Source organism: Silurus meridionalis, chromosome 9 (genome assembly GCF_014805685.1).
Source record: "Silurus meridionalis isolate SWU-2019-XX chromosome 9, ASM1480568v1, whole genome shotgun sequence".
Lineage (NCBI taxonomy): Eukaryota > Metazoa > Chordata > Actinopteri > Siluriformes > Siluridae > Silurus > Silurus meridionalis.
The window spans coordinates 15447735-15470788 of NC_060892.1; the positions used below are offsets into that span (position 1 = coordinate 15447735).

The 23054-nt window shown below is 39.6% G+C and overlaps 1 protein-coding gene across 13 annotated transcripts in view; it reads right to left on the reverse strand.

Moving 5' to 3' along the window:
* LOC124390753 (plectin) overlaps nucleotides 1-23054 on the reverse strand; it is a 169949-nt gene that overhangs the window by 84024 nt on the left and 62871 nt on the right. For 12 of the 13 annotated variants that reach the window (XM_046856736.1, XM_046856732.1, XM_046856735.1 and 9 more), the window contains 2 exons: nucleotides 20221-20367; nucleotides 19299-19382 (listed from right to left, as the gene is read on the reverse strand). The exons of the other annotated variant lie outside the window; for it this stretch is intronic. In XM_046856736.1, the coding sequence (XP_046712692.1) occupies nucleotides 19299-19382; nucleotides 20221-20367 (231 nt within the window). The remainder of the gene's footprint in view (nucleotides 1-19298; nucleotides 19383-20220; nucleotides 20368-23054) is intronic. 13 annotated transcript variants of the gene reach the window in all.

The window sequence follows — 23054 nt, forward strand, 5'->3', positions numbered from 1 at the left end:
CATTTAAAAGTATTATATACGATGCAGATCTGTTCACAATCTAGATAATAATCTTAGCATTTAAGCTGAAACAGTCCACATCCCTTGCACAGAACAGAAAGCTAGATTTTTTCACTCTACACTATACAGACCTGATTACCTACACATCAGCAACTGGAATTCCCGGTACTACACCCCGGATGTCTGAAATGGCAGACATTTGATTGTTAAAATGTGACACTGCCCCCTAGTGCACAAGCGGCCAAACTTATGTGTCATGTAGATGTGTTGTGCCATTACAGCAGAAATCTGGTAGCTGTTTCCAAGTCAGTAAACAGCTACAGAGATATTTTTGAATTCTTGATACTACTCTATAGAAAAGTGGCCCTGTTGAGACACACATTTTACCATGTAAATTGAATCCCTCATTAATATCTTGTGAGTGAAGACATTCAGGGCATGGCTTTACTTCATACATTTAAAACAGCCATTGCAATAGTGTAACCATTGCATTTATGCCTATATGGGACAATGTGAATTGCTAAAAAAATAAAAATAAATGCTATGCAAATACATTTGAACTGAATTTTATAGAGAGAGAGTCAATAAGCTTGACTCTAACGGTCATTTTTGATACTATCGCCAATCATTTCAGGATGAGAACATCAGCGGTGCTCTGTAAAATCTAGCTAAGATTGCAATTCAACTGACTAAGAACTCATCTAGATTTAAAGGTATAATCAATTTTATCTTTCCGGTACTGCAAGACTTTTACCTCGGCAGGAACATGGCCATCGAAAGACCAATCAGGAGTGTCCCTGGAGTGTTTCTAGGGGCAGCACTAAATCAGATTAGCTGATGCGATGTTAATTCTGAGCAGCGTTTCATTAAAACGGGAAAAAGATCATCTGCGCCGAGGACTTGTGTCCTTTTGTGTAAACTAATAAAGACACATTATGCTTGCTTTAATCATGTTTAAGTGTTGGGAAAAGGGACAGACGTGCCTGAAGGCACATATCTTTCCAGGTCAAAGATGACCAGAAATGTACCCATTATCACATAGAGACAAGAATTGTATTTTCCCAAAGATGTCTAAATTCTATGTTTCCGAATATGCTCCATTGCTCGAGATGCCTCTTTAGGTATTTGCAGAGACCTCAGTTGATTGTGTTTCCAATGCAACCTGGGATAGCAGCCATAGTTTTGCAAGGGCATATATTTTTGCTTCGAGAAGCTCTTTTGAGCATAATTTTGCTTGTGCGGACATTTATGTTGTGTACTTATGTATTATACGCGCATTCATGGTGTGTAAATGAATTACATTGTGCAGTAAATGTGAAGGTAGCTGAAACAAAAGTCAGTGGGTGCATTAAATTTGTAGAAACTCATCAGCTCTTTTTCCGTACGTAAAAAAAAAAAAAAGGGGGATTAAGTCCCTCTCAAACAAAACCATTTGCTGTTTATCAGCAGAATGACGGCTTGAACCGAGGCAATAAGTCCAATATCGGGCGTTCCATCTCCGTGAGCATTTGTAAGTGTCTGGGTTTCTTGATTATCTCGCTGACTTTCTAGCACCTTCTGCCACCACATGCTGCGATGTATTAACTGAAATGAGGTTGCTGTCCAGGTCGTCCTACATTCCTTTCTGCATCTCTCTGTCCCTTGCTTTTTTTTCCCTCCTCCTGCTTGCTGATAATCAGTGACCGAAAGCCCTGTGCGCTGCCGCATACATTAACATTCAGCACTGCTTCTCAGGCTCCCTCCCGTTCCTCACCACCGACAAACAAAAGGTTACACCTCTCTCTTCTGGTCTTTTCTCTCGGGCTCGATCTTTCCTGGGGTCTCTCGCACGCCTTCGTGCTTTTTCTCGTTTTGCGTTGGAGAATTTCCACTCTCTTATCTGGCGCAAACAGGCGAGACAAATGCTTTAACGTGGGCAGCCGGTGTGGCGGCGAGGACCAGCAGATAAATCGTAGATGAGCCAGCGTGAGCGCTGTTAACATAATCCCTGCATTCTCACCTTGCTGGTGCTACGAGTCGCTAACTCCCGTGTTGTTCATAAAATATTGAAGCATATATATTTAGACAAGGCTGTGTGTCTGTGTGAATGGGTGTGCTTGTGTGACATGTTATGTGGGTGATGTGTGATATACAGCATTACATGCTGATGCAAAGATCTGCACTTTTAATCAGGGTGTATATGTGTGTGTGTGTGTGTGTGTGTGTGTGTGCGTGCACTATAAGTGGGGGTGAGGTTTATTGAAGAATATTAAAGACTGTCAGTATAAAATGCTGATGTACAGCATATTGCTTTCAATCTTCCTCCACTCGCCTCCTTTGTGATCACCAAGCAATTACTGGTGGGGGGGAGAAGCGTTGCATCGCTTCGTTTTTGTCCTCCCTAACTTTAATTGCTTAATGCATCCTTTACTGTCGCCCCACTCCCACCACACTCTCTGGTATACAGTGGCTGCTTCTCGGTAATTAAACTCAAAGCCGCAAGTGAAGAATCAGCATGAACCGCTGCACATGGTCCACACACACACACACACACACACACACACACACACACACACACACAACCGTGCTCCTCTGATATCTGCAAACAACAGCTTGTTGTCACAGATGAGAGATGACATGATAGCACGGTTTATTTGAAGAAAATATAAGTAAGCTCGATGTTCACAAAAGAAAAGCCTCTTTATAAAAAAAAGCCTTTTTATATCTTAACATTTCCTGTTCAGGAATTACACAAGCTGTTTTCCAAGTCCAAGTCTTTTCACGTTACACAATCTAATATTCAATTTGTTTTCTTCTCTGATATTTGATCCACCATATATATATATATATATATATATATATATATATATATATATATATATATATATATATATATACTTTTTGTTTGTTTGTTTGTTTTTTACTTGGATATTGGCTCAAGACTGGTGTTACATCTTCACTATGAGCACTCTGACTACTAAAACCTGTTCATTTAATCACAAACCCCATTGAGAGAATTTTGCAGAAAAACAGTCCAATGAGTTTCAATGAAGGTTTAATATTTGCACTTGGATATAACAAGCCTGGAGCAGTCAGGCAGAAAATAAAAATGTGGCTGGTGAAAATGCAAATCCAGCTGCAAGAACGACGACAAAGTGTATCTGGGTGAATTTGAACCTCGCAAGATTTGTCAAACACGGATGTTAAACGCAACAACGAGGTAAATGCACTTCAGTTCGAGTACCTTTTTCTAACCTTTTTCCCTTTTCATTCACAGCAACATCTTATTTTTTTAAAAAAACATGCTCTCTGAAAACCCTGAAATGTCAGGTGATCTCCACAAATCCAAGATGGCAGAACTCAACGATACTTTTATCTGCAGTATTTTTACTTCTTGCATTGTAAAGTATACAAGCAACAGTGTGGCTTGTGACAAAGAAAACAGCTCCCGAGGGGCACCAAAGGAAACATTTTTGAATCCCAAAAATGCCAAAGCCATCTCTGAAGTGTCCAAGTGAGACAATCTGGCTCTCTGTGTGGCAAGGAAAGCATTTCTGTTAGTTCATCACCTGGAAATCATAGCAACACTCCCTAAACAGGGTCGTTTTCAAGTTAAGTTATAGCTGTTGCTTCTGAAAAAGAGTCTGTAATTGTGTGTTACATACTTGTGCACTATTCTACTGACATATTGAAGTAGAAATAGTCTTAATAGTGTGTTTAATTTAAAGTGCTCTGCTGTTGTGGACATTTCTTGCTGTTACTTAGACCACCAAAAGGGGAAGAAACTCCACTGGCAGCAGCCATAGCTACAACCTGATTCTGAATCATGTGACAAAAGAAATCTTTTTAGGGGTTCTGCTATAGCTATTACTTGTATTAGACCTCATTTGCCATCAAATGAAAAATGTCACACTACCCTTTGAAAATTCTACACTAAAATCCATAGATTCCATAATGCACAATGTAAGTGCATAGTGTTTAGCATGTAATATTGGTATATAGCCAAATTGAGGAGAATGGGGGGGTCTGGGTGACAAGGGGTCATACAATCAGTGCGCATGGCCTTTTCTATCAATATCATGTTTGAAGAAGCTGATTGAAGCTCCAGATTTAGTTGAAAATGTTACATAAATAAAATATTGTGTAGTCTGGGTCTTAAACATGCTCCGCTCACGTTTCAGTTACAACGAACAACATAATGGAAAATAAATACACACTGTTAGATAGTCATAAAAACACGCACACACACACACACACACACACACACACACACACACACACACACACACACACACACACTATTCTAGTTCCGTTATGAAGCAGGAGCTGAACCTCCGTGCTGGAACGGCCGTGCGCAATAAAAATTCCTCTTCTTTAATTAACTTTTATGGCTGACAAAGAGGACACACTGACACCTGTCCTACGCTGGGCTGCGGTTTATTACACCCCCACCCCTCATCTTATACGTTGGCGAGTGTGTAGTGTTCCACTGTGTGTATTACAAGCTGTATGGAGAGGGAAAAAAAAAAGAGAGAGCCACTATATGAACAAAAGATAGTGGACACCTCACCATAAAATTCTACTGTATGTGCTTTTTGAACATCGTATTTCACATTTAGTCCCAATTGCTATATACAGTACAGACCAAAAGTTTGGACACACCTTCTCATTCAAAGAGTTTTCTTTATTTTCATGACTATGAAAATTGCAGATTCACACTGAAGGCATCAAAACTATGAATTAACACATGTGGAATTATATATGGAATTATATACATAACAAAAAAGTGTGAAACAACTGAAAAATGTCATATTCTAGGTTCTTCAAAGTAGCCACATTTTGCTTTGATTACTGCTTTGCACACTCTTGGCATTCTCTTGATGAGCTTCAAGAGGTAGTCACCTGAAATGGTCTTCCAACAGTCTTGAAGGAGTTCCCCGAGAGATGCTTGGCACTTGTTGGCCCTTTTGCCTTCACTCTGCGGTCCAGCTCACCCCAAAACCATCTCGATTGGGTTCAGGTCCGGTGACTGTGGAGGCCAGGTCATCTGGTGCAGCACCCCATCACTCTCCTTCTTGGTCAAATAGCCCTTGATGCCTTCAGTGTGACTCTACAATTTTCATAGGCATTGAAAATAAAGAAAACTTTTTGAATGAGAAGGTGTGTCCAAACTTTTGTACTATATATATATATATATATATATATATATATATATATATATATATATATATATATATATACATACAGTTATGTCGCCGGCCTAGGGGACGCCAAAAAGCGTCGAGATAACCGATGATCAAGATAAACGAAAACCAATATGGCGGCAATATATTAACGTGCTTGAAATTTCTTTGTGTACATGATGTGTGTTAATAAATGAAAATGTACATGCACGTGTTTTTGGAGTTTTTTTTACACAACAGCGTTGCGGCGATTTGTTTGATGAGGGCATGCTATAAAAATGTACATACATGTTTGTTAACAACAAAAGGCATAAGTGCACCAACTAACAGCAGAGATTTACCAGTATACAATACAAACCACCGTAGATTCTCCATACAAACCTTTATTATATTCTCCAACATTGCAAACACAAAGATCGCTCACAAAATCACAAAAAACGTGCGGGGTGTAGTTCGTTTTTACAAAAAGCTAACCAGTGTCAACATTAAATTCTCGAGTCAGTTCACTCTGACACACAGCTCTGAAAATATCCTACACCTGTAGCATCTGTAAGGCTTGATTTTTCCACCACTTCCGCGAGTTCTCCTGCAGCTGCACAGTGCCGTCTCACTACCGTATTTTCGCGTATATAAGATGCACCCTGGGTGAGGGGTATGTAAAAATTTCGCAAAAATACGGTAGTGAGATGGTGACGTGGCAAAAGCCGGCAATTAGTCATGCGGATCGAGATAACCAACGTTAAGTGGCAAATTTGCCCCCCCTTGTGCTCGAGATATTAGGGTTCGTCAACATAAAAGAATCGACAGAACCGATTAAAAATGCTAAGACAAAGCGAGAATTTGGCGGTACCACTTCAAAAACTTAATAGGGTTGGCGAGTTAACCGAGGTCGAGATAAGTGGGTTCGACTGTATATATAAATCTCCATTCTTTTGGGAAGATGTTCCACTAGGTTTTGGAAAATGGTTGGGGAATTTTGTGCTCATTCATCTACAAGATTATTAGTAAAGTCAGGCCCTGCTGAAGGGTGAGGAGGCCTGAGGCGCAGACAATGTTCCAGTTCATCCCAGAGTGGGTTAATAGGGTTAAGGTGGATCTCTATAGCAGTACACTCAAGATCTTCTAGTCCAACCCATCTAAACTATATCTTCATAAAGCTCACTTAGCGCACAGGGGGTATTGAATTTCCTAATTTATGTAAAGGGAAATTGTAATGCTTCCCCACCCAAAGACATCATATACAATTGTGTGCCTCCAACTTTGTGGTAACAGTTTGAGGAGGAGGGACATAAGGCTGATGTCCCAATACTTTTGTCCACAGAGCGTATGTGAGAGTTTCGACTTTACTACAGGACTTTGTTTCTTTCAGAAAACAAACTCACCGCGTTTATCTGACATCATATCACTCCGTTTCTCAATCCCATGAGTCAAACATTCCTTATATCTCCACCTACACATGCCTTGAACTAGATGTACTTCGCTGTCTACATGGGGACGAGCTTGTCTAAAAATACTTTGCGAAAAGCCCACGGTCATTTCAGGCTGAAAGATTCTCGCCGCTCGGCACGGACTGTAATTAGCGCTGCTCAGTTAGCGCCCAGCTATCTCCTGCTTCAAGCAAAAAAAAAAAAAAAAAATGGGAAGCGTGATTTGATCAAGATATGAAACACGCTGCTGGCTAGGGCGGATATTAGTCTATGCATGGTGCTGGGGTTTTATGCGAGAGTCATCTAGAGAAGGCGTTCTTTTTTCCATCTAGTTTCATTCACTATACCTTTGAGAAAATCAAATCTGTAACCTCGTGACCGGACAGAAAGGAAACACACTGCTGTCCCGTATCAACAGACGCTGGATTAGCAATTGTGAGACTAATAATCAGTGAAGCGTTTCTCACAAAGCAGAGCGTCCCTAGATTTTTCTCTGAAGCCATTTCATTTAGCCATCGAGTGATAAAAAAAAATAAAGCCTATTTGGTAACAGCCTCGTGTCCTGTATTTCTAGTTTAAGGTTTCTTTCGCATGGGAAATAAATTAGTAGAAATCTCAGAAAGTTGAAAGACGACAAAAGTCGAAAAAATGTATTTATTTAACTGTTAAAAAAAAAATAACCTTCTACCTGTTTTCTTACTTACTCCAAAAGTGGTACAAAAGACTCATCACAAAAAGCTACTTCTCTTTGATCAGGTTTGCACTTATCCGTGTAAAAATGACCACGACGTTCACCGTTTTTAATAAAAATCCATAAAAGTCCTTCGAAATTCTCAAAAGCTACAAGCACTATTACCGAGCTCACTATACTAAAAAACCAAACAGACACGCCTTTATTCACCTCGTATAGTGTCTGTGTTGAAGCTTTTAAAGAACTTACAGGATTTCTTATTGTTTGGCTGAGAATTCAATTTCTTTCAAGGCCTCGGTTATGGACGTTAATTCAGCATCGTCTTGCGTTCGGAGTAAAATTGCGATGAATTTGTATAAAATGCATTTGCACATACAATTGCACATCCATACAGAAGGTCAGAGGGTAAAGGCTTTTGTAATGGGCAACTTTGAAATGCCTGGGCTTTAAAGCAGCTCTGACTTGCTGACTTGTGCTCAAGAGCTCTCGTGACGTCTAGCTCGCGTGAAGTTGTTGAGCCGAGACGAGTCCATGTGACTTCGACACGGTGTGGCTACGCAGGGGGAAGGACCAGCTATCGACTTCCTTTATTGATTTTGGCAAAGGAGTGGAGTATTTACAAATCAAAACAACTTTTAATCCAGTGTGTTGATTGCATGCTGTTGAAATCAGAGCTGTGCAGCTGCAGAGGCTTTGGAAATAACGGCAGACCTAAAACTCACCTCCTTTCACACACCAATGATGAAAAGCACCGTCCTTTCCAAAAAAAAAAAACAACAACAACACAAAAACCGGATCACTCTTAGGAGTGATTATCCGTCCTCCGGAATGGCAAAGAAATCCAATTTATCCTGAGATTATTTATGCATTATTCTGCTGCTACACCCCCACCCCTTCTTTAGCACCCTTTTCCAGAACCTTCCATCAGGCCTCTAGAGTTGCACCTTAACTTTGGGATATTCTAGCCACGCTCTCTGAGGGGTTTTATGGGATCCTGATGTGGTGTGATGAAGAATGGAAAAAGTGCTTAACCGCGTTATTAGCGCAGAGGGCGCGATTAAAAGTGTCCTCAGTGATGAGGTTTTAAAGCGACACGGCTCTTGGCCTGGTCTGATTGATGGCCAGGGATGAGTGATTAGACGTGGGGGGGGTTACTGCAGTAATCCGCTCGCGTTTTCTTTTTATCTGCAGGAGCTCGGTGGCTCTTCTGCTTTTTCCTCTGCTCCTGCATGCTGTAAACTCTTTTACTGCAGCATAGAAAAAGCTTTACAGCCACGGAAACTGGGGAAGGCGAAAGAAAAAAAAAAGAGAGAAGAGAGAAATAGACGACGCGTGTGCATGTCTTTAATTCTCCGGCGCAGCGAACGCCGTGGCTCATTACCGCAGCCCGTCTTTCTCTCGCGCGCACGCTTCTTTGGAAATGAATTCTGTTGTCACCCGACGTCAACTCACAAGGGGATTGGAGGAGCGCTTGCTTGCGCGTGACTATCCATCTCGCGCCTTCCTCCAGCGCCGCTCTGTCCATTTTGCTGCAGGGAGATACGGCACCGTGTCGAGCTGATGAATAATAAAACGCGACGGGGAAAAACGCGAAGGGGAAAAAAGGGCGGGAAAAAAACCCGTATCCTAACAAACACACACTCCCCAGCACACGGCGCATTAGAGAAACAACAGCCCACAATAATGCCATAAATAGAAAGACAAATCTGAAGCCAGAGTGGAGTAAAGATTTTTTTTTCATATATATAAAAAGCACACAGAATGATGCATGGGTGTGGAGGTGTGTAACTGTGCATGGGTAACTCGAGCTATGACAGCATGGAAGCATGTCAAAGAAAGCTGGGTAAAGCTCCAGGGTTTATAGAGTGTAATGTTCTGACTCGTGATTCATGGAAGACCAGCGGGAAAGCATAATGAACTGTTTTTCAAATAAAAACAGAGGTAAAGCAGCAGAATGAAATCTATTTCTCACGCTATCACAATTGTTGCACAAAACAAACCTGCTGACTGCCCCCCAGACCTCCTCACCCAACATCAGTGTCTGATCCTACTAACTCTGAACGTAAGCTATTGTATTCCTCACTAATACTGAATCGTAGCTGAATGAAGACAAATCCCTACAGCTACACCCCACAAAACGTAGTGGAAAACCTTCCCAGAAGAGCAAAGCTTTTCATTTCAGTAAAGAGACGCTAAATCCGGAACATGGAGGTAATCGGCAGATGTGTGCAAAAAAGATCTGGCTATATAATGTGTTTTGCAAGAAGCAAAATCAGCTTCGGATCAGGTCATGTTACAGCTCACAGGGGGATGAAAAAAAAACGACATGATGAAGAATCAGCAAATTCCTTATATGCTAATTCCTCTTTCACACGGTCGCCTGAAGAGCCAGGACACATTAACCATCAACGAGAAAATGTTTACCATCATTCTTTCGGATTTAGTGCAGTAAATAGAGCCTACACACTGCTACACACATCCACAACAGCTGAGCTAGAGTTGCAAAACTTCAGGAATTTTCCATTGGTATTAATAGGAATATATGGGAATTAACAGGAATTAAAGGGAATAAACTGGAAATGTAAAAAAACTGCAGGTCAGCCTTTAACAGGGAACTTAAAAAAAAATGTTTGCGGGATAATTCCGGTTAAAACAACCAAATTAAATGCAATTCAATTAATACACAAATATCTGTCCTTAAAGCGTCCTTGTGCTGTGTGAAAGCTACTGTGCATCAAAAGAATACTAACAATTAAATAGCAATTTTCAATTCTGTATAAGATTTCATGCGTGTCAGCTTATGACCAAACAAATTGTTTTCGTTTATGTTTGTATATGATAGTTTTTCTGAATTTCGCCAAATTTCTATTTCATTCCCGTGGAAGTTTTCCGCCCTTTTGCGACCCAAAGCGGAGCTGCTATAAAGTTACCACTTTATCGCTCGGAGAAGCCGAACTTGAAACGCGTACATGAGCGCATCGCTCTGGCGTGTAGTATCAGGACATGCCACTTCAGGGTGTCTCTAAGAAGTAAAAGATCAGACTATGGGGTGATCGACGGCGTTTTACAAGGAGGAAAATGTAAGTAGGACGATCGTAAAGATTAGAAAGGAGCGAGAGCTGAAAGGCCTGATAAGAATAAGGGGATAAGGAAAAGAAATTAGGTCATTATGTACATCGCTGGAGATCCGAACTCTTAACGTGTTCCATCGCCGATCCCACCGAGTGTCAGATTGGGATTGGAATGAGAGAGAGAGAGAGAGAGAGAGAGAGAGAGAGAGAGAGAGAGAGAGAGAGAGAGGAGCGAGAGCTGCTGCAGAGATTCCATCAAAATACAATCACGTCTTCAGCCAGACCACAAGCAAACCACACGCTTACACATTCCCACCTCAAATCAAAGAAGGACTCAATAAAGAACTTCTTAGTTTCACTCAACACATCCAATGGTTCAAGATATCAACAAGTGAAAAGTAAGATAGCTTCACCAAAGTTCTTCCATTCATTTATTGTCTAGCGTGGACAAACAAAGGTGTGATTTGATAGTCAGCGATTTCAGCGTTTAGCCCAGGCTCATATCTACTCAAGTGATATCATGTAACTGGCTCTAACTCCTTCATTATGAGACAGTACAGGTACTTATCATGATCTGCTCCGTTCCGCTTTGCTCTGAGATTGTGTCCGCTGTCTGAAGGTGCAAGAAGATGAGATTGGTCTGAGGTAAATTGTCTGGATGATAATCTTAGTGACGTTAACGTTGCAACGTCGCTCCTCGCTGTGTCAAGTCTAGCCAAGCAAGACATCTATATTTTCCTATTTTTTCCTTTCTCATGTATGAAATAGCACAGCTAGCAGGATTATTTTACAAACAAAACAAAGGGCACGTCATTCTGCCAACATTCTGACAGAAAGGCGGCTACACTCAGGAGGTCTCAAATGAACATCAGCCCGATTCCCAAAAATCCCACTTCCTTAATCAAACATACATCGAAAATGCAGCTTGTGTGAGAATCATCTGCATTGCTGCAGTACAGACTGACATTCAGGGAGATGATAAATACAGGCAAAAGGAACAACAACACTTAAAATAGGCAACAAAGCAAATATCTTTTTTTTTAGGAAAACAAACCAGGCAAAAAATTTCCACAGACCCCCTTTGGGCTGAAAGTGTGAAGTATATTTGTGGCATCATTCCGGCATTGCGCATGACAAAGCCGCCGTTAAGTTCTGTCCAAAGTCTCAGAAACAGCGTTTGTGGATTGAAATGTGTTTTTGCACAACACAATCTCCTTCCCTTAGTTCCTGAGATATATCTCTGGACAAGATGTCACCCCTGGGGTTTAGTCATGCAAGAGAACATCAGAAATTACAGAGCAGGATGACTTTTACTCTCGCGCGCTCCTGCTCTATTACGGTTGCTCGGCTTCGGGCTCACGCGAAAAAAAAAAAAAAAAAAAAAAGATATTGTATTCACAAAGCCGAGGGATCTGAAGTGTTCACTTTCAGCTAAAATGACACATGGAGGAGATCCTCACATGGCTATTAGAGTCATAAAAGTGCCTTCAAACTGCCATCAAACTCTAATAGCTCCTGCGGCTTTCTAACTGCAAATCACTGACTGTAGACACACGAGTACACAAATACACACTCCCTGAGTTCAATTTGTCAGCGTGCGCATTGTGCATAGTGCCATATTTTGAAACAATGTTCACCTAACCCAGCATTTTTTTTACATCAAGAGCTGAGCTGAGCTCTTCAAGGCTCAAATACCCACTCTGCAACAAAACAAGCAGAAGAGGATAAAAGTGAGGGAACTGCTTCAGACTGGGGAGGTTTAAATCGCAAAAAAAACAACAAAACAAAAACAAGAAACCATTCAAAAATGCTCAAATGAGCCCGCAAGCTCAATGGGGGTAGAGGGGTGGTGTTGGGGTGTTGGGGTTAGGGGGGGTTGACACAATGTCAAACATTACATCAATTAACTCTGGAATATCATGAGTGTGTGTGTGTGTGTGTGTGTGTGTGTGTGTGTGTGTGTGTGTGTGTGTGTGTGTGTTGCATGGCAGCATCACAGCAATATGGTCCAAGTGTAAAATGACAAAACAAAAGGATTAAAGTGTGTGAACTCACAATAAGATGCTCGAGTTTACACCACTGGGGGTCCAAACTAGTGCTTAAGGGTTGATACAGCACTATTTGTGGGTGTACACAGCTCTAATAACAAATCAAAGTGAAATGAATGAATGCAAACATGTTATCAGAGGCCAGAATTGTGCAATGAAACACACTCTCTAGCTAATCTTAGCCAGTCCGGATACGCGGGTAAGGACAGATGGCACTTCCCTCGTAATGTGTTATGCAGCCTCACACAGCAACTCCAAAAAAAAAACAAAAAAAACAAAAGAAGATATTAGCATGTCTAAAAGGAAGCATGAGTTTGCTTTCACACTCCCTGCTTATGGTTGGTGCTGTGGGTGAGTGGGAACTGGCAACACTCATATTAGAAGTGTTTAACACTACTAAATAAGAGATTACAGACCACCAAGTAAAAACCTGGTGGGAAGTAATGATTAATAAATTCTTAGCATATTTATTTAAGTAAAATTGCACATGCAAGGGAGCTGTTGTAGTGAATATTGATATTTGGTATTTACTGCTCAATTGCAAGTGTTATACTGCTTTCATACAGCAGTACCATAATCCAAAAATTAATATCGAGGAACCATTTTGAGACTTAATATGGCTGAATATTTTGTTCACTTTTTGCTCTGTCAACAAACAGTTCTCGGAATCAGTTCGCCACAGCTGAATAGTGCTTAGTGTCGCCGAGCATCTCACAGACCGACTGACAGCCTGCAGGAAAAGTAGCAACCGTTTTCCGAGAAAGGAATATCACTACGATCGGAGGTTTAACATAAAAACAGAAGTGGTTACGTTTTTTGTTTTACATAAATAAAAGCTGTGGTGAGAACGAGTCTAAACAAAATGGCAGGCTGGCAGGAAGCGATCGAGAGCGACCAAAAATGACCGGATTGTTTTTCACTTTTTCAGAAAGGTGCCTGGGTGCGTTTTGCTTGAACAGGGGTGTGAGATGTGGTTCGTTTCATAGCGCATGCAATGAAATGACAACACTAACCTTGAGGGTGTGTGTGACCCTGTTAGTTAGGGTACAGCGGGAAAAAAAATGGCTGAGCTAAAACCCTATTGGTTGAGCTTTCACACACGTGTACATGTCAGCGTACAGGAGGAGATACACACCTGTACGTGTTCATACACGCGGAAATGTTTGCAGGATTTGCTTTAATAAATTTAAATAGATAATTTCCTGGTCAGGCACAGCTCATGGACGGTCCCTGGAGAGAAGAAAATGAAGTGAGAAGCAAATGTGTGATTTTAGTTTGACAGTATTAACTGCCCTGTAAAAACAAAACTCCTGTGTAAACTTTTCAGGGCCTGAAGCTACACGTTAGTTCAGATAAAAGCAGCGTTCACACACGAGATGTGGAAAATGGAAAATGTTGGTAAATGTTGGAAAATGTTGGTAAATGTCCTGCTATAAGTTCAGCTCATTTTTGTTTACAGCTTTTCTGCTCTACGAGTTGTACCAGACTAGAACTCCATATATATTTTTCAATATGCTATTTAATGTTTAAGGTTTAATGTTTCTTAAACAAAAACTAGACTTTTAAACAGCAACTCATGTGGGGTTACGTTTCTGCAGCGGAATTATTACTATCACGTGTTTCAGTTTGTTACGTCTGTGATTTCTTTCTTTTGCTGTTTAATATCAGTTAGTTTTTTTGAGTCATGGACGCCAAAATCACACCTGGAACGGATTTAATATTTCAATATGTGCACATTCAAGAACATAAACTGGAATGTTTCATTTAGCTTACATACTGAAAGGGAGCTTTCGCATCTGTTGTGTCCAAATTGTAAGGAAAGCCACATATTGGCTTAAAATAAACACTTTCATTCACTGGTCAAAACTATACTAACTGAGATAAAAAGCCTAAATGACAATTAATAAATATATGATAAATATGTTAAAGTCTGTGTTGCAACTACAGTTATACCATTTTGGCTGAATTTAGCAGCTCACATGAACAAAAAAAAAAGAACAGGACAAAAAAAGAAAAACCCCTAAACACAAGGTATTTTCATTCACTTCCTGCAGTGAGAGTCAGAGCCAAATCTGCTCCACGCTCTCTTGGAAAAGGGCCCAAGTGTGACTGATGTGTTCTCACCTGCTTAAAGAAGTTCAAACTGCAGCTAAATTCATAACTAATTCTTCAGCAGCATCACTGCCATACCAAAGAACTATATTTCGATAAGTGTAAAACAATAATCACATTTCCAGCGTCGACACCAGTGACAAAAAGTCAACTGCACGTCACGGCCATCACGTGTCATGATTTCGAGTTTCATCTCCATAACTAAGAGAAGATGAACTGTGATGATTTTAAGAATTGTAAAATAAATAAATAAATAAAAATGAATAAAATGGCGTGGGCAGAGGTTTGCTCATGTGGAGGACGGTGTTGAATGAAAGGGAGGAGAAGGGGGGGAGAAAAAAGCAGAAAGAAGGCGAGTGAAATGGCGGGGGAGATGTAAGTGCACGATTTCCTCGGTGGCGCTGTCACACGTCAAAGCTGCACTGAATCAAAGCGAGCTCTTTTTGATGAATATAAAGCAGAGGGTCCTGCTGAGAAGCACTCTCGCTCTAATCACGCACCCGCGGCCAGAAAGATGCCCCCCTTCCTCCTTCTCCCAAATGAAAATGAAAGCAGAAGGGGGAACTTCGGAGAGAGAGAGAGAGAAAGAGAGAGCGAGAGAGAGAGAGAAGTAGAGAAAAGGGATGCAGAGCACACACCAAAACAACAAAGGCTTACTTTAGAACGGCAATAAACATTCAGGCCATCTGAGATTTCAGATCGGAGGGGTAGAGGGGTGGAGGAGAGCGGGGAACGCACCATGAACACATTTTTAGCCCTAAACAGACAACGCACACCCTCCAGCTCATTCGCTCGACAACAAAACACAGACAGCCTCTCTTTAAATAACAACCATAACGTGCACACACACACACACACACACACACAGTGCAAGCTGTGAAACAAAGAAAGGTCCGAGCATTGTGTGAAATTGTTAAAGCAGTATTTGGTAGACCGAGTTGTGAACAAGCTACATGAGCATTATCTGACAAATATTAATACAGAATATTATTTTTTCGGCAACATTAGCACTGATTTTCAGATCAAACTCTTTTATAATTCTTTAATTGAAAAAATTTATAAATATTCAAACACATTTGAAAGGGTTTTTTGTCTCGGCCATTAAACAAGCTAAAATTGTATAAGGCAACCATGATGGTGAATATTATTATTATTATTATTATTATTATTATTATTATTATTATCATCATCATCATCACCGGACTGTAATTCAACATCCAGATTTTTGTAAATTGGAAGATTAGCAGCGTAAAAGCATTCAAAAAATCAATTTCGCTCATTTCACTCCATTAGTTCAGCATCTCATTTACCTCTACTCTTTCAAAAGCAGGGTCAAAGGCACAACAGCCCTTAACTGATAAATGCGTGTGTGTGTGTGTGTGTGTGTGTGTGTGTGTGTATGTGTTGTTTTCTCCGAGTGTGTCCAGGTGTTTCCGGGCTCCTCTTGTCATCTCCGCTACGTGCTCGATCTAAACACTTCACTATGATCTTGAGAGTTCATGACCCCGTGGCTTGTGATCAGACGCTCGTCTTTGAGATGACGTGAATAATGACTATTGTGTGTCCATCCAAGAATATTGTTCGACCACTTTTTTATAACAAATGCAAACAAAGAAAGCAAGAGCACGCAGGAAGTGGAACTGTACTGCGTGTGTGTTTTTTTAACAATATATCCAATTCAATTTGATTTTTAGAGTGTATTTAACAACACACATTGTCCCAAAGTAAAATGAAACGGATTACAAATATAAAATTCAGCATCATAAATTATGTCCCTATAAATCACTAATCAGCAATTCATCTGCAACAAAAAAACTCCCTGAGATGGCATAAAGAAAAAATTACTTTAAAGGAACTCGTCTTCATCTGTGTGACAGAAGGTCCATTCGTTATAGTCTCATCACTGTTGAGGTTATTAAGTGTTCAGTATCTGACTCATGCTTTGTGTGTCTTTATACTACACCGTTTTTTTTCAGGTGTTTTGATTTTGAAATAAATCTTGAAATCATCAGCAAAACGAGCTGCCAAAAACGTTACCGGAGGAAAAAATTTAAAGGAGAATCAGAGAAAAAAAAACAAAAAAAAAGTATGCAGTGATTTCATGTATCTAATGGAAGGGACTGAAATGTAGCATTCATTTGGAAATGTAAATACATTTAACAATATGTTGTTTTTTTTAAAGTCATGTTTTAGCTAGAATTTGCAATTAAAAACCATTTTAAAGTATTTCAAAAAAGATATAAAAAATCGGAAAATAACAACTGCTTTTAACAAAACAAACAAATTTGAATAGACATGTTTTTACATATTCTTTTTTTGGACTTGGACCTCTTCACACACCAGAGAAGTGAGTTTCCCGATAGCACCATCTTTAAGCGTGTCAGTAGTGATGGGAAGATGGGATAATTTTAGTGACTTGGTTCTTTAAATCTCGTTCATCAAAAGAAACGAATCTTTCAGTTCATTTTGTTCCTTTAATCTTTTAATTACATTGACAGTGTATATGGAAGTCATGGGACAAGAGGAGTCATGAAATGAACTACTTAATTCTGTTTCCTGTGTAAAGCACTGCAAAGTGTATATGGGAGTCATGGGATAGAAGAACAAAGGACTCGGATTAGAAGAGTTGAGAGGTAAAACTACTCAGTTCTATTTTCTGTACATAACCTATGGAGATTTTGCGACGCTTTGCTCATGCGCGTCCAGTAGAAAATGAACGAATCACTTTTTGAGACTACATGTTCTTTTAAGTATTTTTAACTTTCTTACTTTTTAACTATGTCATTTTTTCTATATATTTACTCTAATGCCATTTATTTGCTGTCACTCATCACCTCGAGTTTTGAAATGCTTTTCCCTCTCCCCACAGTTGTAAAAACTGATTGTCTGAGTTACTACAGACGTCCCATCACCACAAGACCAGTCTGGATATTGTCCTCTGGTCTGTCCTCAACAAGGTGTTCCAGCTCGCAAACCCTCCGCTCACAGGATGGGCTTTTGTTTTTTATAACTATCCTGTGTAAACTCTAGAGACTATGTGTGAAAACCCCAGGAGATCAGCAGTTTTTAAAATACTAAAAACAGCACATCTGGCATCAACAACTATGGTTAAAATCACAAGAAGCTCTTGCCCTGTGTCTGTAAACATATCTGTATATGTATATTTTTGGATTCCACTTAATAAAGATTTTGGACATTGGACTTTGGAGGATAAACAACCTCTTAATCGCTACTCAACAAATAACATTACACAAAAAAAGAACAAATGCTGTTTTATTCCATCATTGAACATTTCAAGGCTCTGGAATGGAGGAGTTGGTGTTGGATCTAAAATGATCTCAGATGTTGAGCTATTTTATGAGTTGCACAGGAGCTCCTGTTTCCACAACTAACTGTATACGGGGATGGGCAGGGTTTATGATACATGTATTTCAAATACATATTTCAAATATAAAATAATAATTTGTATCAAAATACTTTAGTGTTTTGTATTGTTGTGGTTTTAAAATGCTGTAAAACACTTTGTAAGATTTCTATATGATGACTTAAAAACGCGGTCTCTGATTGGTGGCCACTTAGTAATTTGCCCAGACTTGTTGAGATCAGAAAAGAAAGAGGATCTATATGAAAGAAGGTGGTGAAGGTAAGAAACGTGCAGGCTGCCAGCTTCCAAATAGTCCAATGATTTATAAATATTTGATTGCTGATTATTGTAACCCAATTAAAGTAGCTGTTTAGTAGGATCATGATTTTGCATACCATTGCATGAATGACTGCCTAACACATAATATATTATTATATTTATGATTAACAATTAAATTATTAATCAGTTAGAAACCAGTTACTATGTATGCAGGTGCCATCAGTTGTCTTGTTCTGAATGACTAGTTTGTCATTGAGTTTGTGTTGCTGATGCAAAGCAGCCCTTTGTTACCAAACAACAAGTGACTAAATTAAAAATCAAATACTGTACACTATTACGTTTTAAAAGCAGGTAAATCTAGGTGAATTTACTAAGGTACGATGGGGGCTTGGGGGTGGCGAGGGCGGGGTCTACTGGGGGTGTCCAAAATTTGCGGATTTTCTAAAAGTAACCCCCGCAAGTTCCGGGGGACCACTGTACAAAAAATTAACTTATTTTAAGTTCTATTTTGTTTTATAATTCTTACATTATGTAAAGCTGCTTTGAGACAGTGTCCATTTTGAAAAGCGCCATATAGAAATAGAACTTAATACTTGAACTTGAACTGTGAATCTGCATGATTTCACACACTGCATAACTGCATACATGAGCAGGAGTACAGATGTTCCTACTAGTGGACAATCATTGTATATCTACATCTATATCCGTAACCGTCTATCACTTTCTATAGGCAGACAAACAGCTCTTAACAAAGTTTCTTCAGAAGTATCTTCTTCCTTTGTAAAACGATTACGAGGGGAATTTTTAATCCAATCTTATAACGTGTTACTTTAAATGAGCTGCCACAGGAAACGATCAGATGTCTTCTTTCACTTTAGCACTCAAGTGTAGTTAATGTAGAACAGGAATTCGCTACCTGCGTCTCCATAACATTACAGTCGATAAATTACATTTCCTCGGAACATTTACGAGCAAATTCACTGTGATACATGTAACGCAAAAAAAGTAAGCACATTAGGTCTTTAAAAAAGAGAAACGCCCTGGGACTCCCTTTCTGAAACCTTAGCACACGTAATGTTTCACATTACACACACACACACACACACACGCACACACACACACACACGATGCTGCTGCTACTCACATCTCTGTGTAACACACTGTTGCTCACAGTGCTGTCTCTGGCCTCGTGTCTGAGCTGAGCGATGGTCTGTGCTGAGCTCTGTAACTGAACACACACCAGTTCTGCAGGTCATTTAAAACCATTTCATGAGAATGAATGAATTTTTAAGAATTTCTTATCGCAGTTGTTCCCTCATCACGCTCTCATTCTGGGAATAAAAACACAGCTTAAATCTTAACTAGCTGTACAGACAAGTTCATTCAGTGTAATTCTGTTTATTATTTGAATTCACAAATCTGATTAGTCAAAAGGTGCATATTAATGTCATATTACTGCACAACTGAAACGAATGAAATGTTTATATTAACACGGTTCAAATACAATATGGTTTCTATGGTGACCGCTCATACACAAGGGACAAATTACTTCAAAATGAATACTGTAGGAAGAGGAATCGACTGTAAGAGTCTGTATCAGTCCCAGTGCTTTGAAAAGTTTCTCAGGTCTATTCTGGTTATATTTAATTACAAACTGAGAGAGAGAGAGAAAGAGAGAGAGAGAGAGAGAGAGAGAGAGAGAGAGAGAGAGAGAGAGAGAGAGGGAGGCTTGTGAGGGAGCAGTTCATTATTGCTGCTAATTTGTCTTTCAGAAGTTCCCTCAAAATAAATCTAACTATAAACCATTAAATATATTAATTGAACACATATTTTTGGGCAAATCATTGTAATATAAGATAAACACACCCCAGACAATGCTGCTATATAAAAATAATGCGCTCCACTTTACACTGTGCTGCATCTCACCACCCCACCTGAACTCTGTGCTATTCCTCACCTAATAAATGCTGTAGAAGGTCTACTTGTGTACTGTAAATAGTCATTCCTCCTGTCAACAACCATATCTGAACCAAACAGCACTTTTCTAATGAGCATGAATGCACTACCTCCTGTGTGAGTGTCTTGATTCTGGCTTCGAGGTGAACAAGCTGCTTAAGCTGCTGAAGTTTTTCCTGGTCCTTCAGAGACATCTCCTGATGGAGCTCTGTGATTGTGTCCTGTAGCTCCTTTATCTGAGCTTCACGCTCCTCCATCTGCCAAGGAGTGGAGATCAGCATCAGCATCATGCAATATTAAGATTTGGCTGATTTGCTCCGGTTTATAGCAATGCACTCATTTCCGTAGGAGATGTTACGGTGTCAGTGTCTAGATTTTGTTCTGAAGATGTTTCACAAAACTAAAAAACAATTAAATTTACATAAAAAAACTAATAGTAACCTTTGTTAAATTTCTGTAGTATACTGTAGAAATTAGACACTTCGGAGAGTGCTGCTATTTGAAATCTAAAGTTGACCACCATCCTCGTGTTATTAATTTATTATTCCTTTTTTATCCTTTCTTTTTGTATATACTGTATTGCCAAATTTAATGCGCATGATGCGTTTGTTTACATAATACCCACAAATGGGAATCCCATCAGCATTGCAGATACGCTATCTCTGATCTCTAGCTTTAGATATATATAGATATGACACACTTCTGACAGAAGTCACGTTGGTGAGGACATGCTCATCAGGGCGAGACTGCTGCGCCGCTGCCTCGTTGCTTGTGAGCTGGGGGATCGTGTCAATCCATTTTCTATAGCTATATTGTCCCCTGTGACGGCAGGTCACGGTGAAAGTGAGATCGAGGTCAATCGCACAGGAGCAGCCGTAGCGTTTCACTCAAAGATCTACTTGTAACAAAATGTTTGGAGTCGATTCTCAAAACCCACCAAAACAAACCGCCGGTTATCAAAAGGAAATGCTTCTGCTGGCAACTCAAAGACATAGAATTAACAGGAGCTTTAAAAGGAATTTTTGGAAGTGCCACACATGCCACACATCATGATATGATTTTGATTTTTTGGAACAATATTTGGTCGGTAAAAATTAAAGACGGCCTCAAACCAGACTCCACAACACGCTATATAAAATTAAGCTCATCCGCAAAACGGCTTACATTTGATAAAAGGTAGTTATGTAGTTTGATGTAGAATTTTAGTTGCAACAATCTTGATTATAGTCTTAATTTCATCAGTCTGGGAGAGGCAGCAAGCCATCAAGGACCATCTCTAACCAAAAGGTGTCTGAGACCATGATTATCTTTTAAACAATACCCTAACCTGACCTGCTGGGGGGGCCGGCACCAGCAAAGGTGTAAACACCGGTGACTACCACCTGCTGACCTCCGGCTCGATAGTGGTATCACCCAGCCATGTGTTCCTTTACTCATTTCCTTTACTTAATTTACATTTAGAAGCTAAATCCTATCTACACTTCAAAGGGAAGAACAATATAAAATATCTGGGCAGAGGTGGTTCTGGGTTCTTTCTCAAAGTACTTTGTGTATTTTGTCACTGCTACGCTGTTATAAATTCTTCAATACGATCATCGTTGTCCTCATCATTTTTTCATCATATAATATCTTAAAAATATTTACATACACATTGTCTTGATAATCGTCCATTTATTGAGATTGCTTTTTAAATCTATGTATTAATCTGATTCTTGAGCGGATGAAGTTCTGAGGCTCTTTTGCACTTCGATTTTCATCACTATAACAGGAAAATAGTAGCTCAATGATTAAGGCTTTGGGATACTGATCGGAAGGTTGAGGGTTCAAGCACCAGTATCACCAAGCTGCCACTCTTGGGCCCTTAAACAAGGCCATTAACCCCTTGTGCTCCATCATAGCTGGCCGTGTGCTCTGACCCCTGACTTGTATGAAAAAAGACTTTCACTGTAATGTACATGTGACAAATAAAAGCCTTTATCTCTCTTGGAACAACAGCCATTTTGTTTTTTAGACATGTCCAGAGCCACAATGAAAAAAATATAATAGCCATTATAATATAAAACGCTGCTTCTATGTATATTTGTAACAAACAAAAAAAACTGTAGCCCTGCCCACTTGATTTTTTATTGCCTCATAAGGTTGAGGAATATGAATTCAAAGGTCAGTGTAGATAAAGTCGTCATGTAGCAGCTACTGTGAGATGCCGGAGTGTCAATCATCCTGGGTCCTTCCCCTCTCAGTGAACTGGCTTTCCAATGGGAGAAATTATTTGTAATCATTCTGACTGCTGTTTAATCTGAAATGGCAGAACAGCATAGTTTAAGTGCCCCCTTCAAAACTTCCATATTATGATTTTTTATCAATATTAAAATCTGTTCATTTGAATCCATAAACCACAGATAACCCTTCTCTATTTAAATAAGCTCTGTTTCTTTGTACCACCAATTTGTTATAAAGATCCTTTGCTTTTCTTTAATTTTCCGCTTTTGCTGTGATCTGTTTTGTTTTGTTTTTTCTACACTCCCGTGTTTCTTTCCCTCTTTTGCAACTTTCTTTCCTTCTTCATGACTTACCTGCTGAAATGAAAAGTAAAATACAAATAAACAGAGGGAAACCGTAATTCATTGTGCGTAGTGGCAGACATTTTAGCATCTATGACCAAACATGGCTGACAAACGAAAAAATGAATGAAATTGTTATTATATTTCATCGATGGAATCCTGAAAGATGATCTCAGTCGTATAATCTGACTTAAGCCCAACTGGCTCATATAGGCAGTCTGACACACAATAAAAGTAGTGCAGATGTTATCTCAGTCTGAAGCAGCCTTTATCCGGCTACGTTTAAGACAATTTTGTCTCCGTATTTAGATTAAAACAGGTTACTAACAATAGACTCAGTTGAATGTTCCCCTGTTGTGTGAATCCTAAACATTGTGAAATGT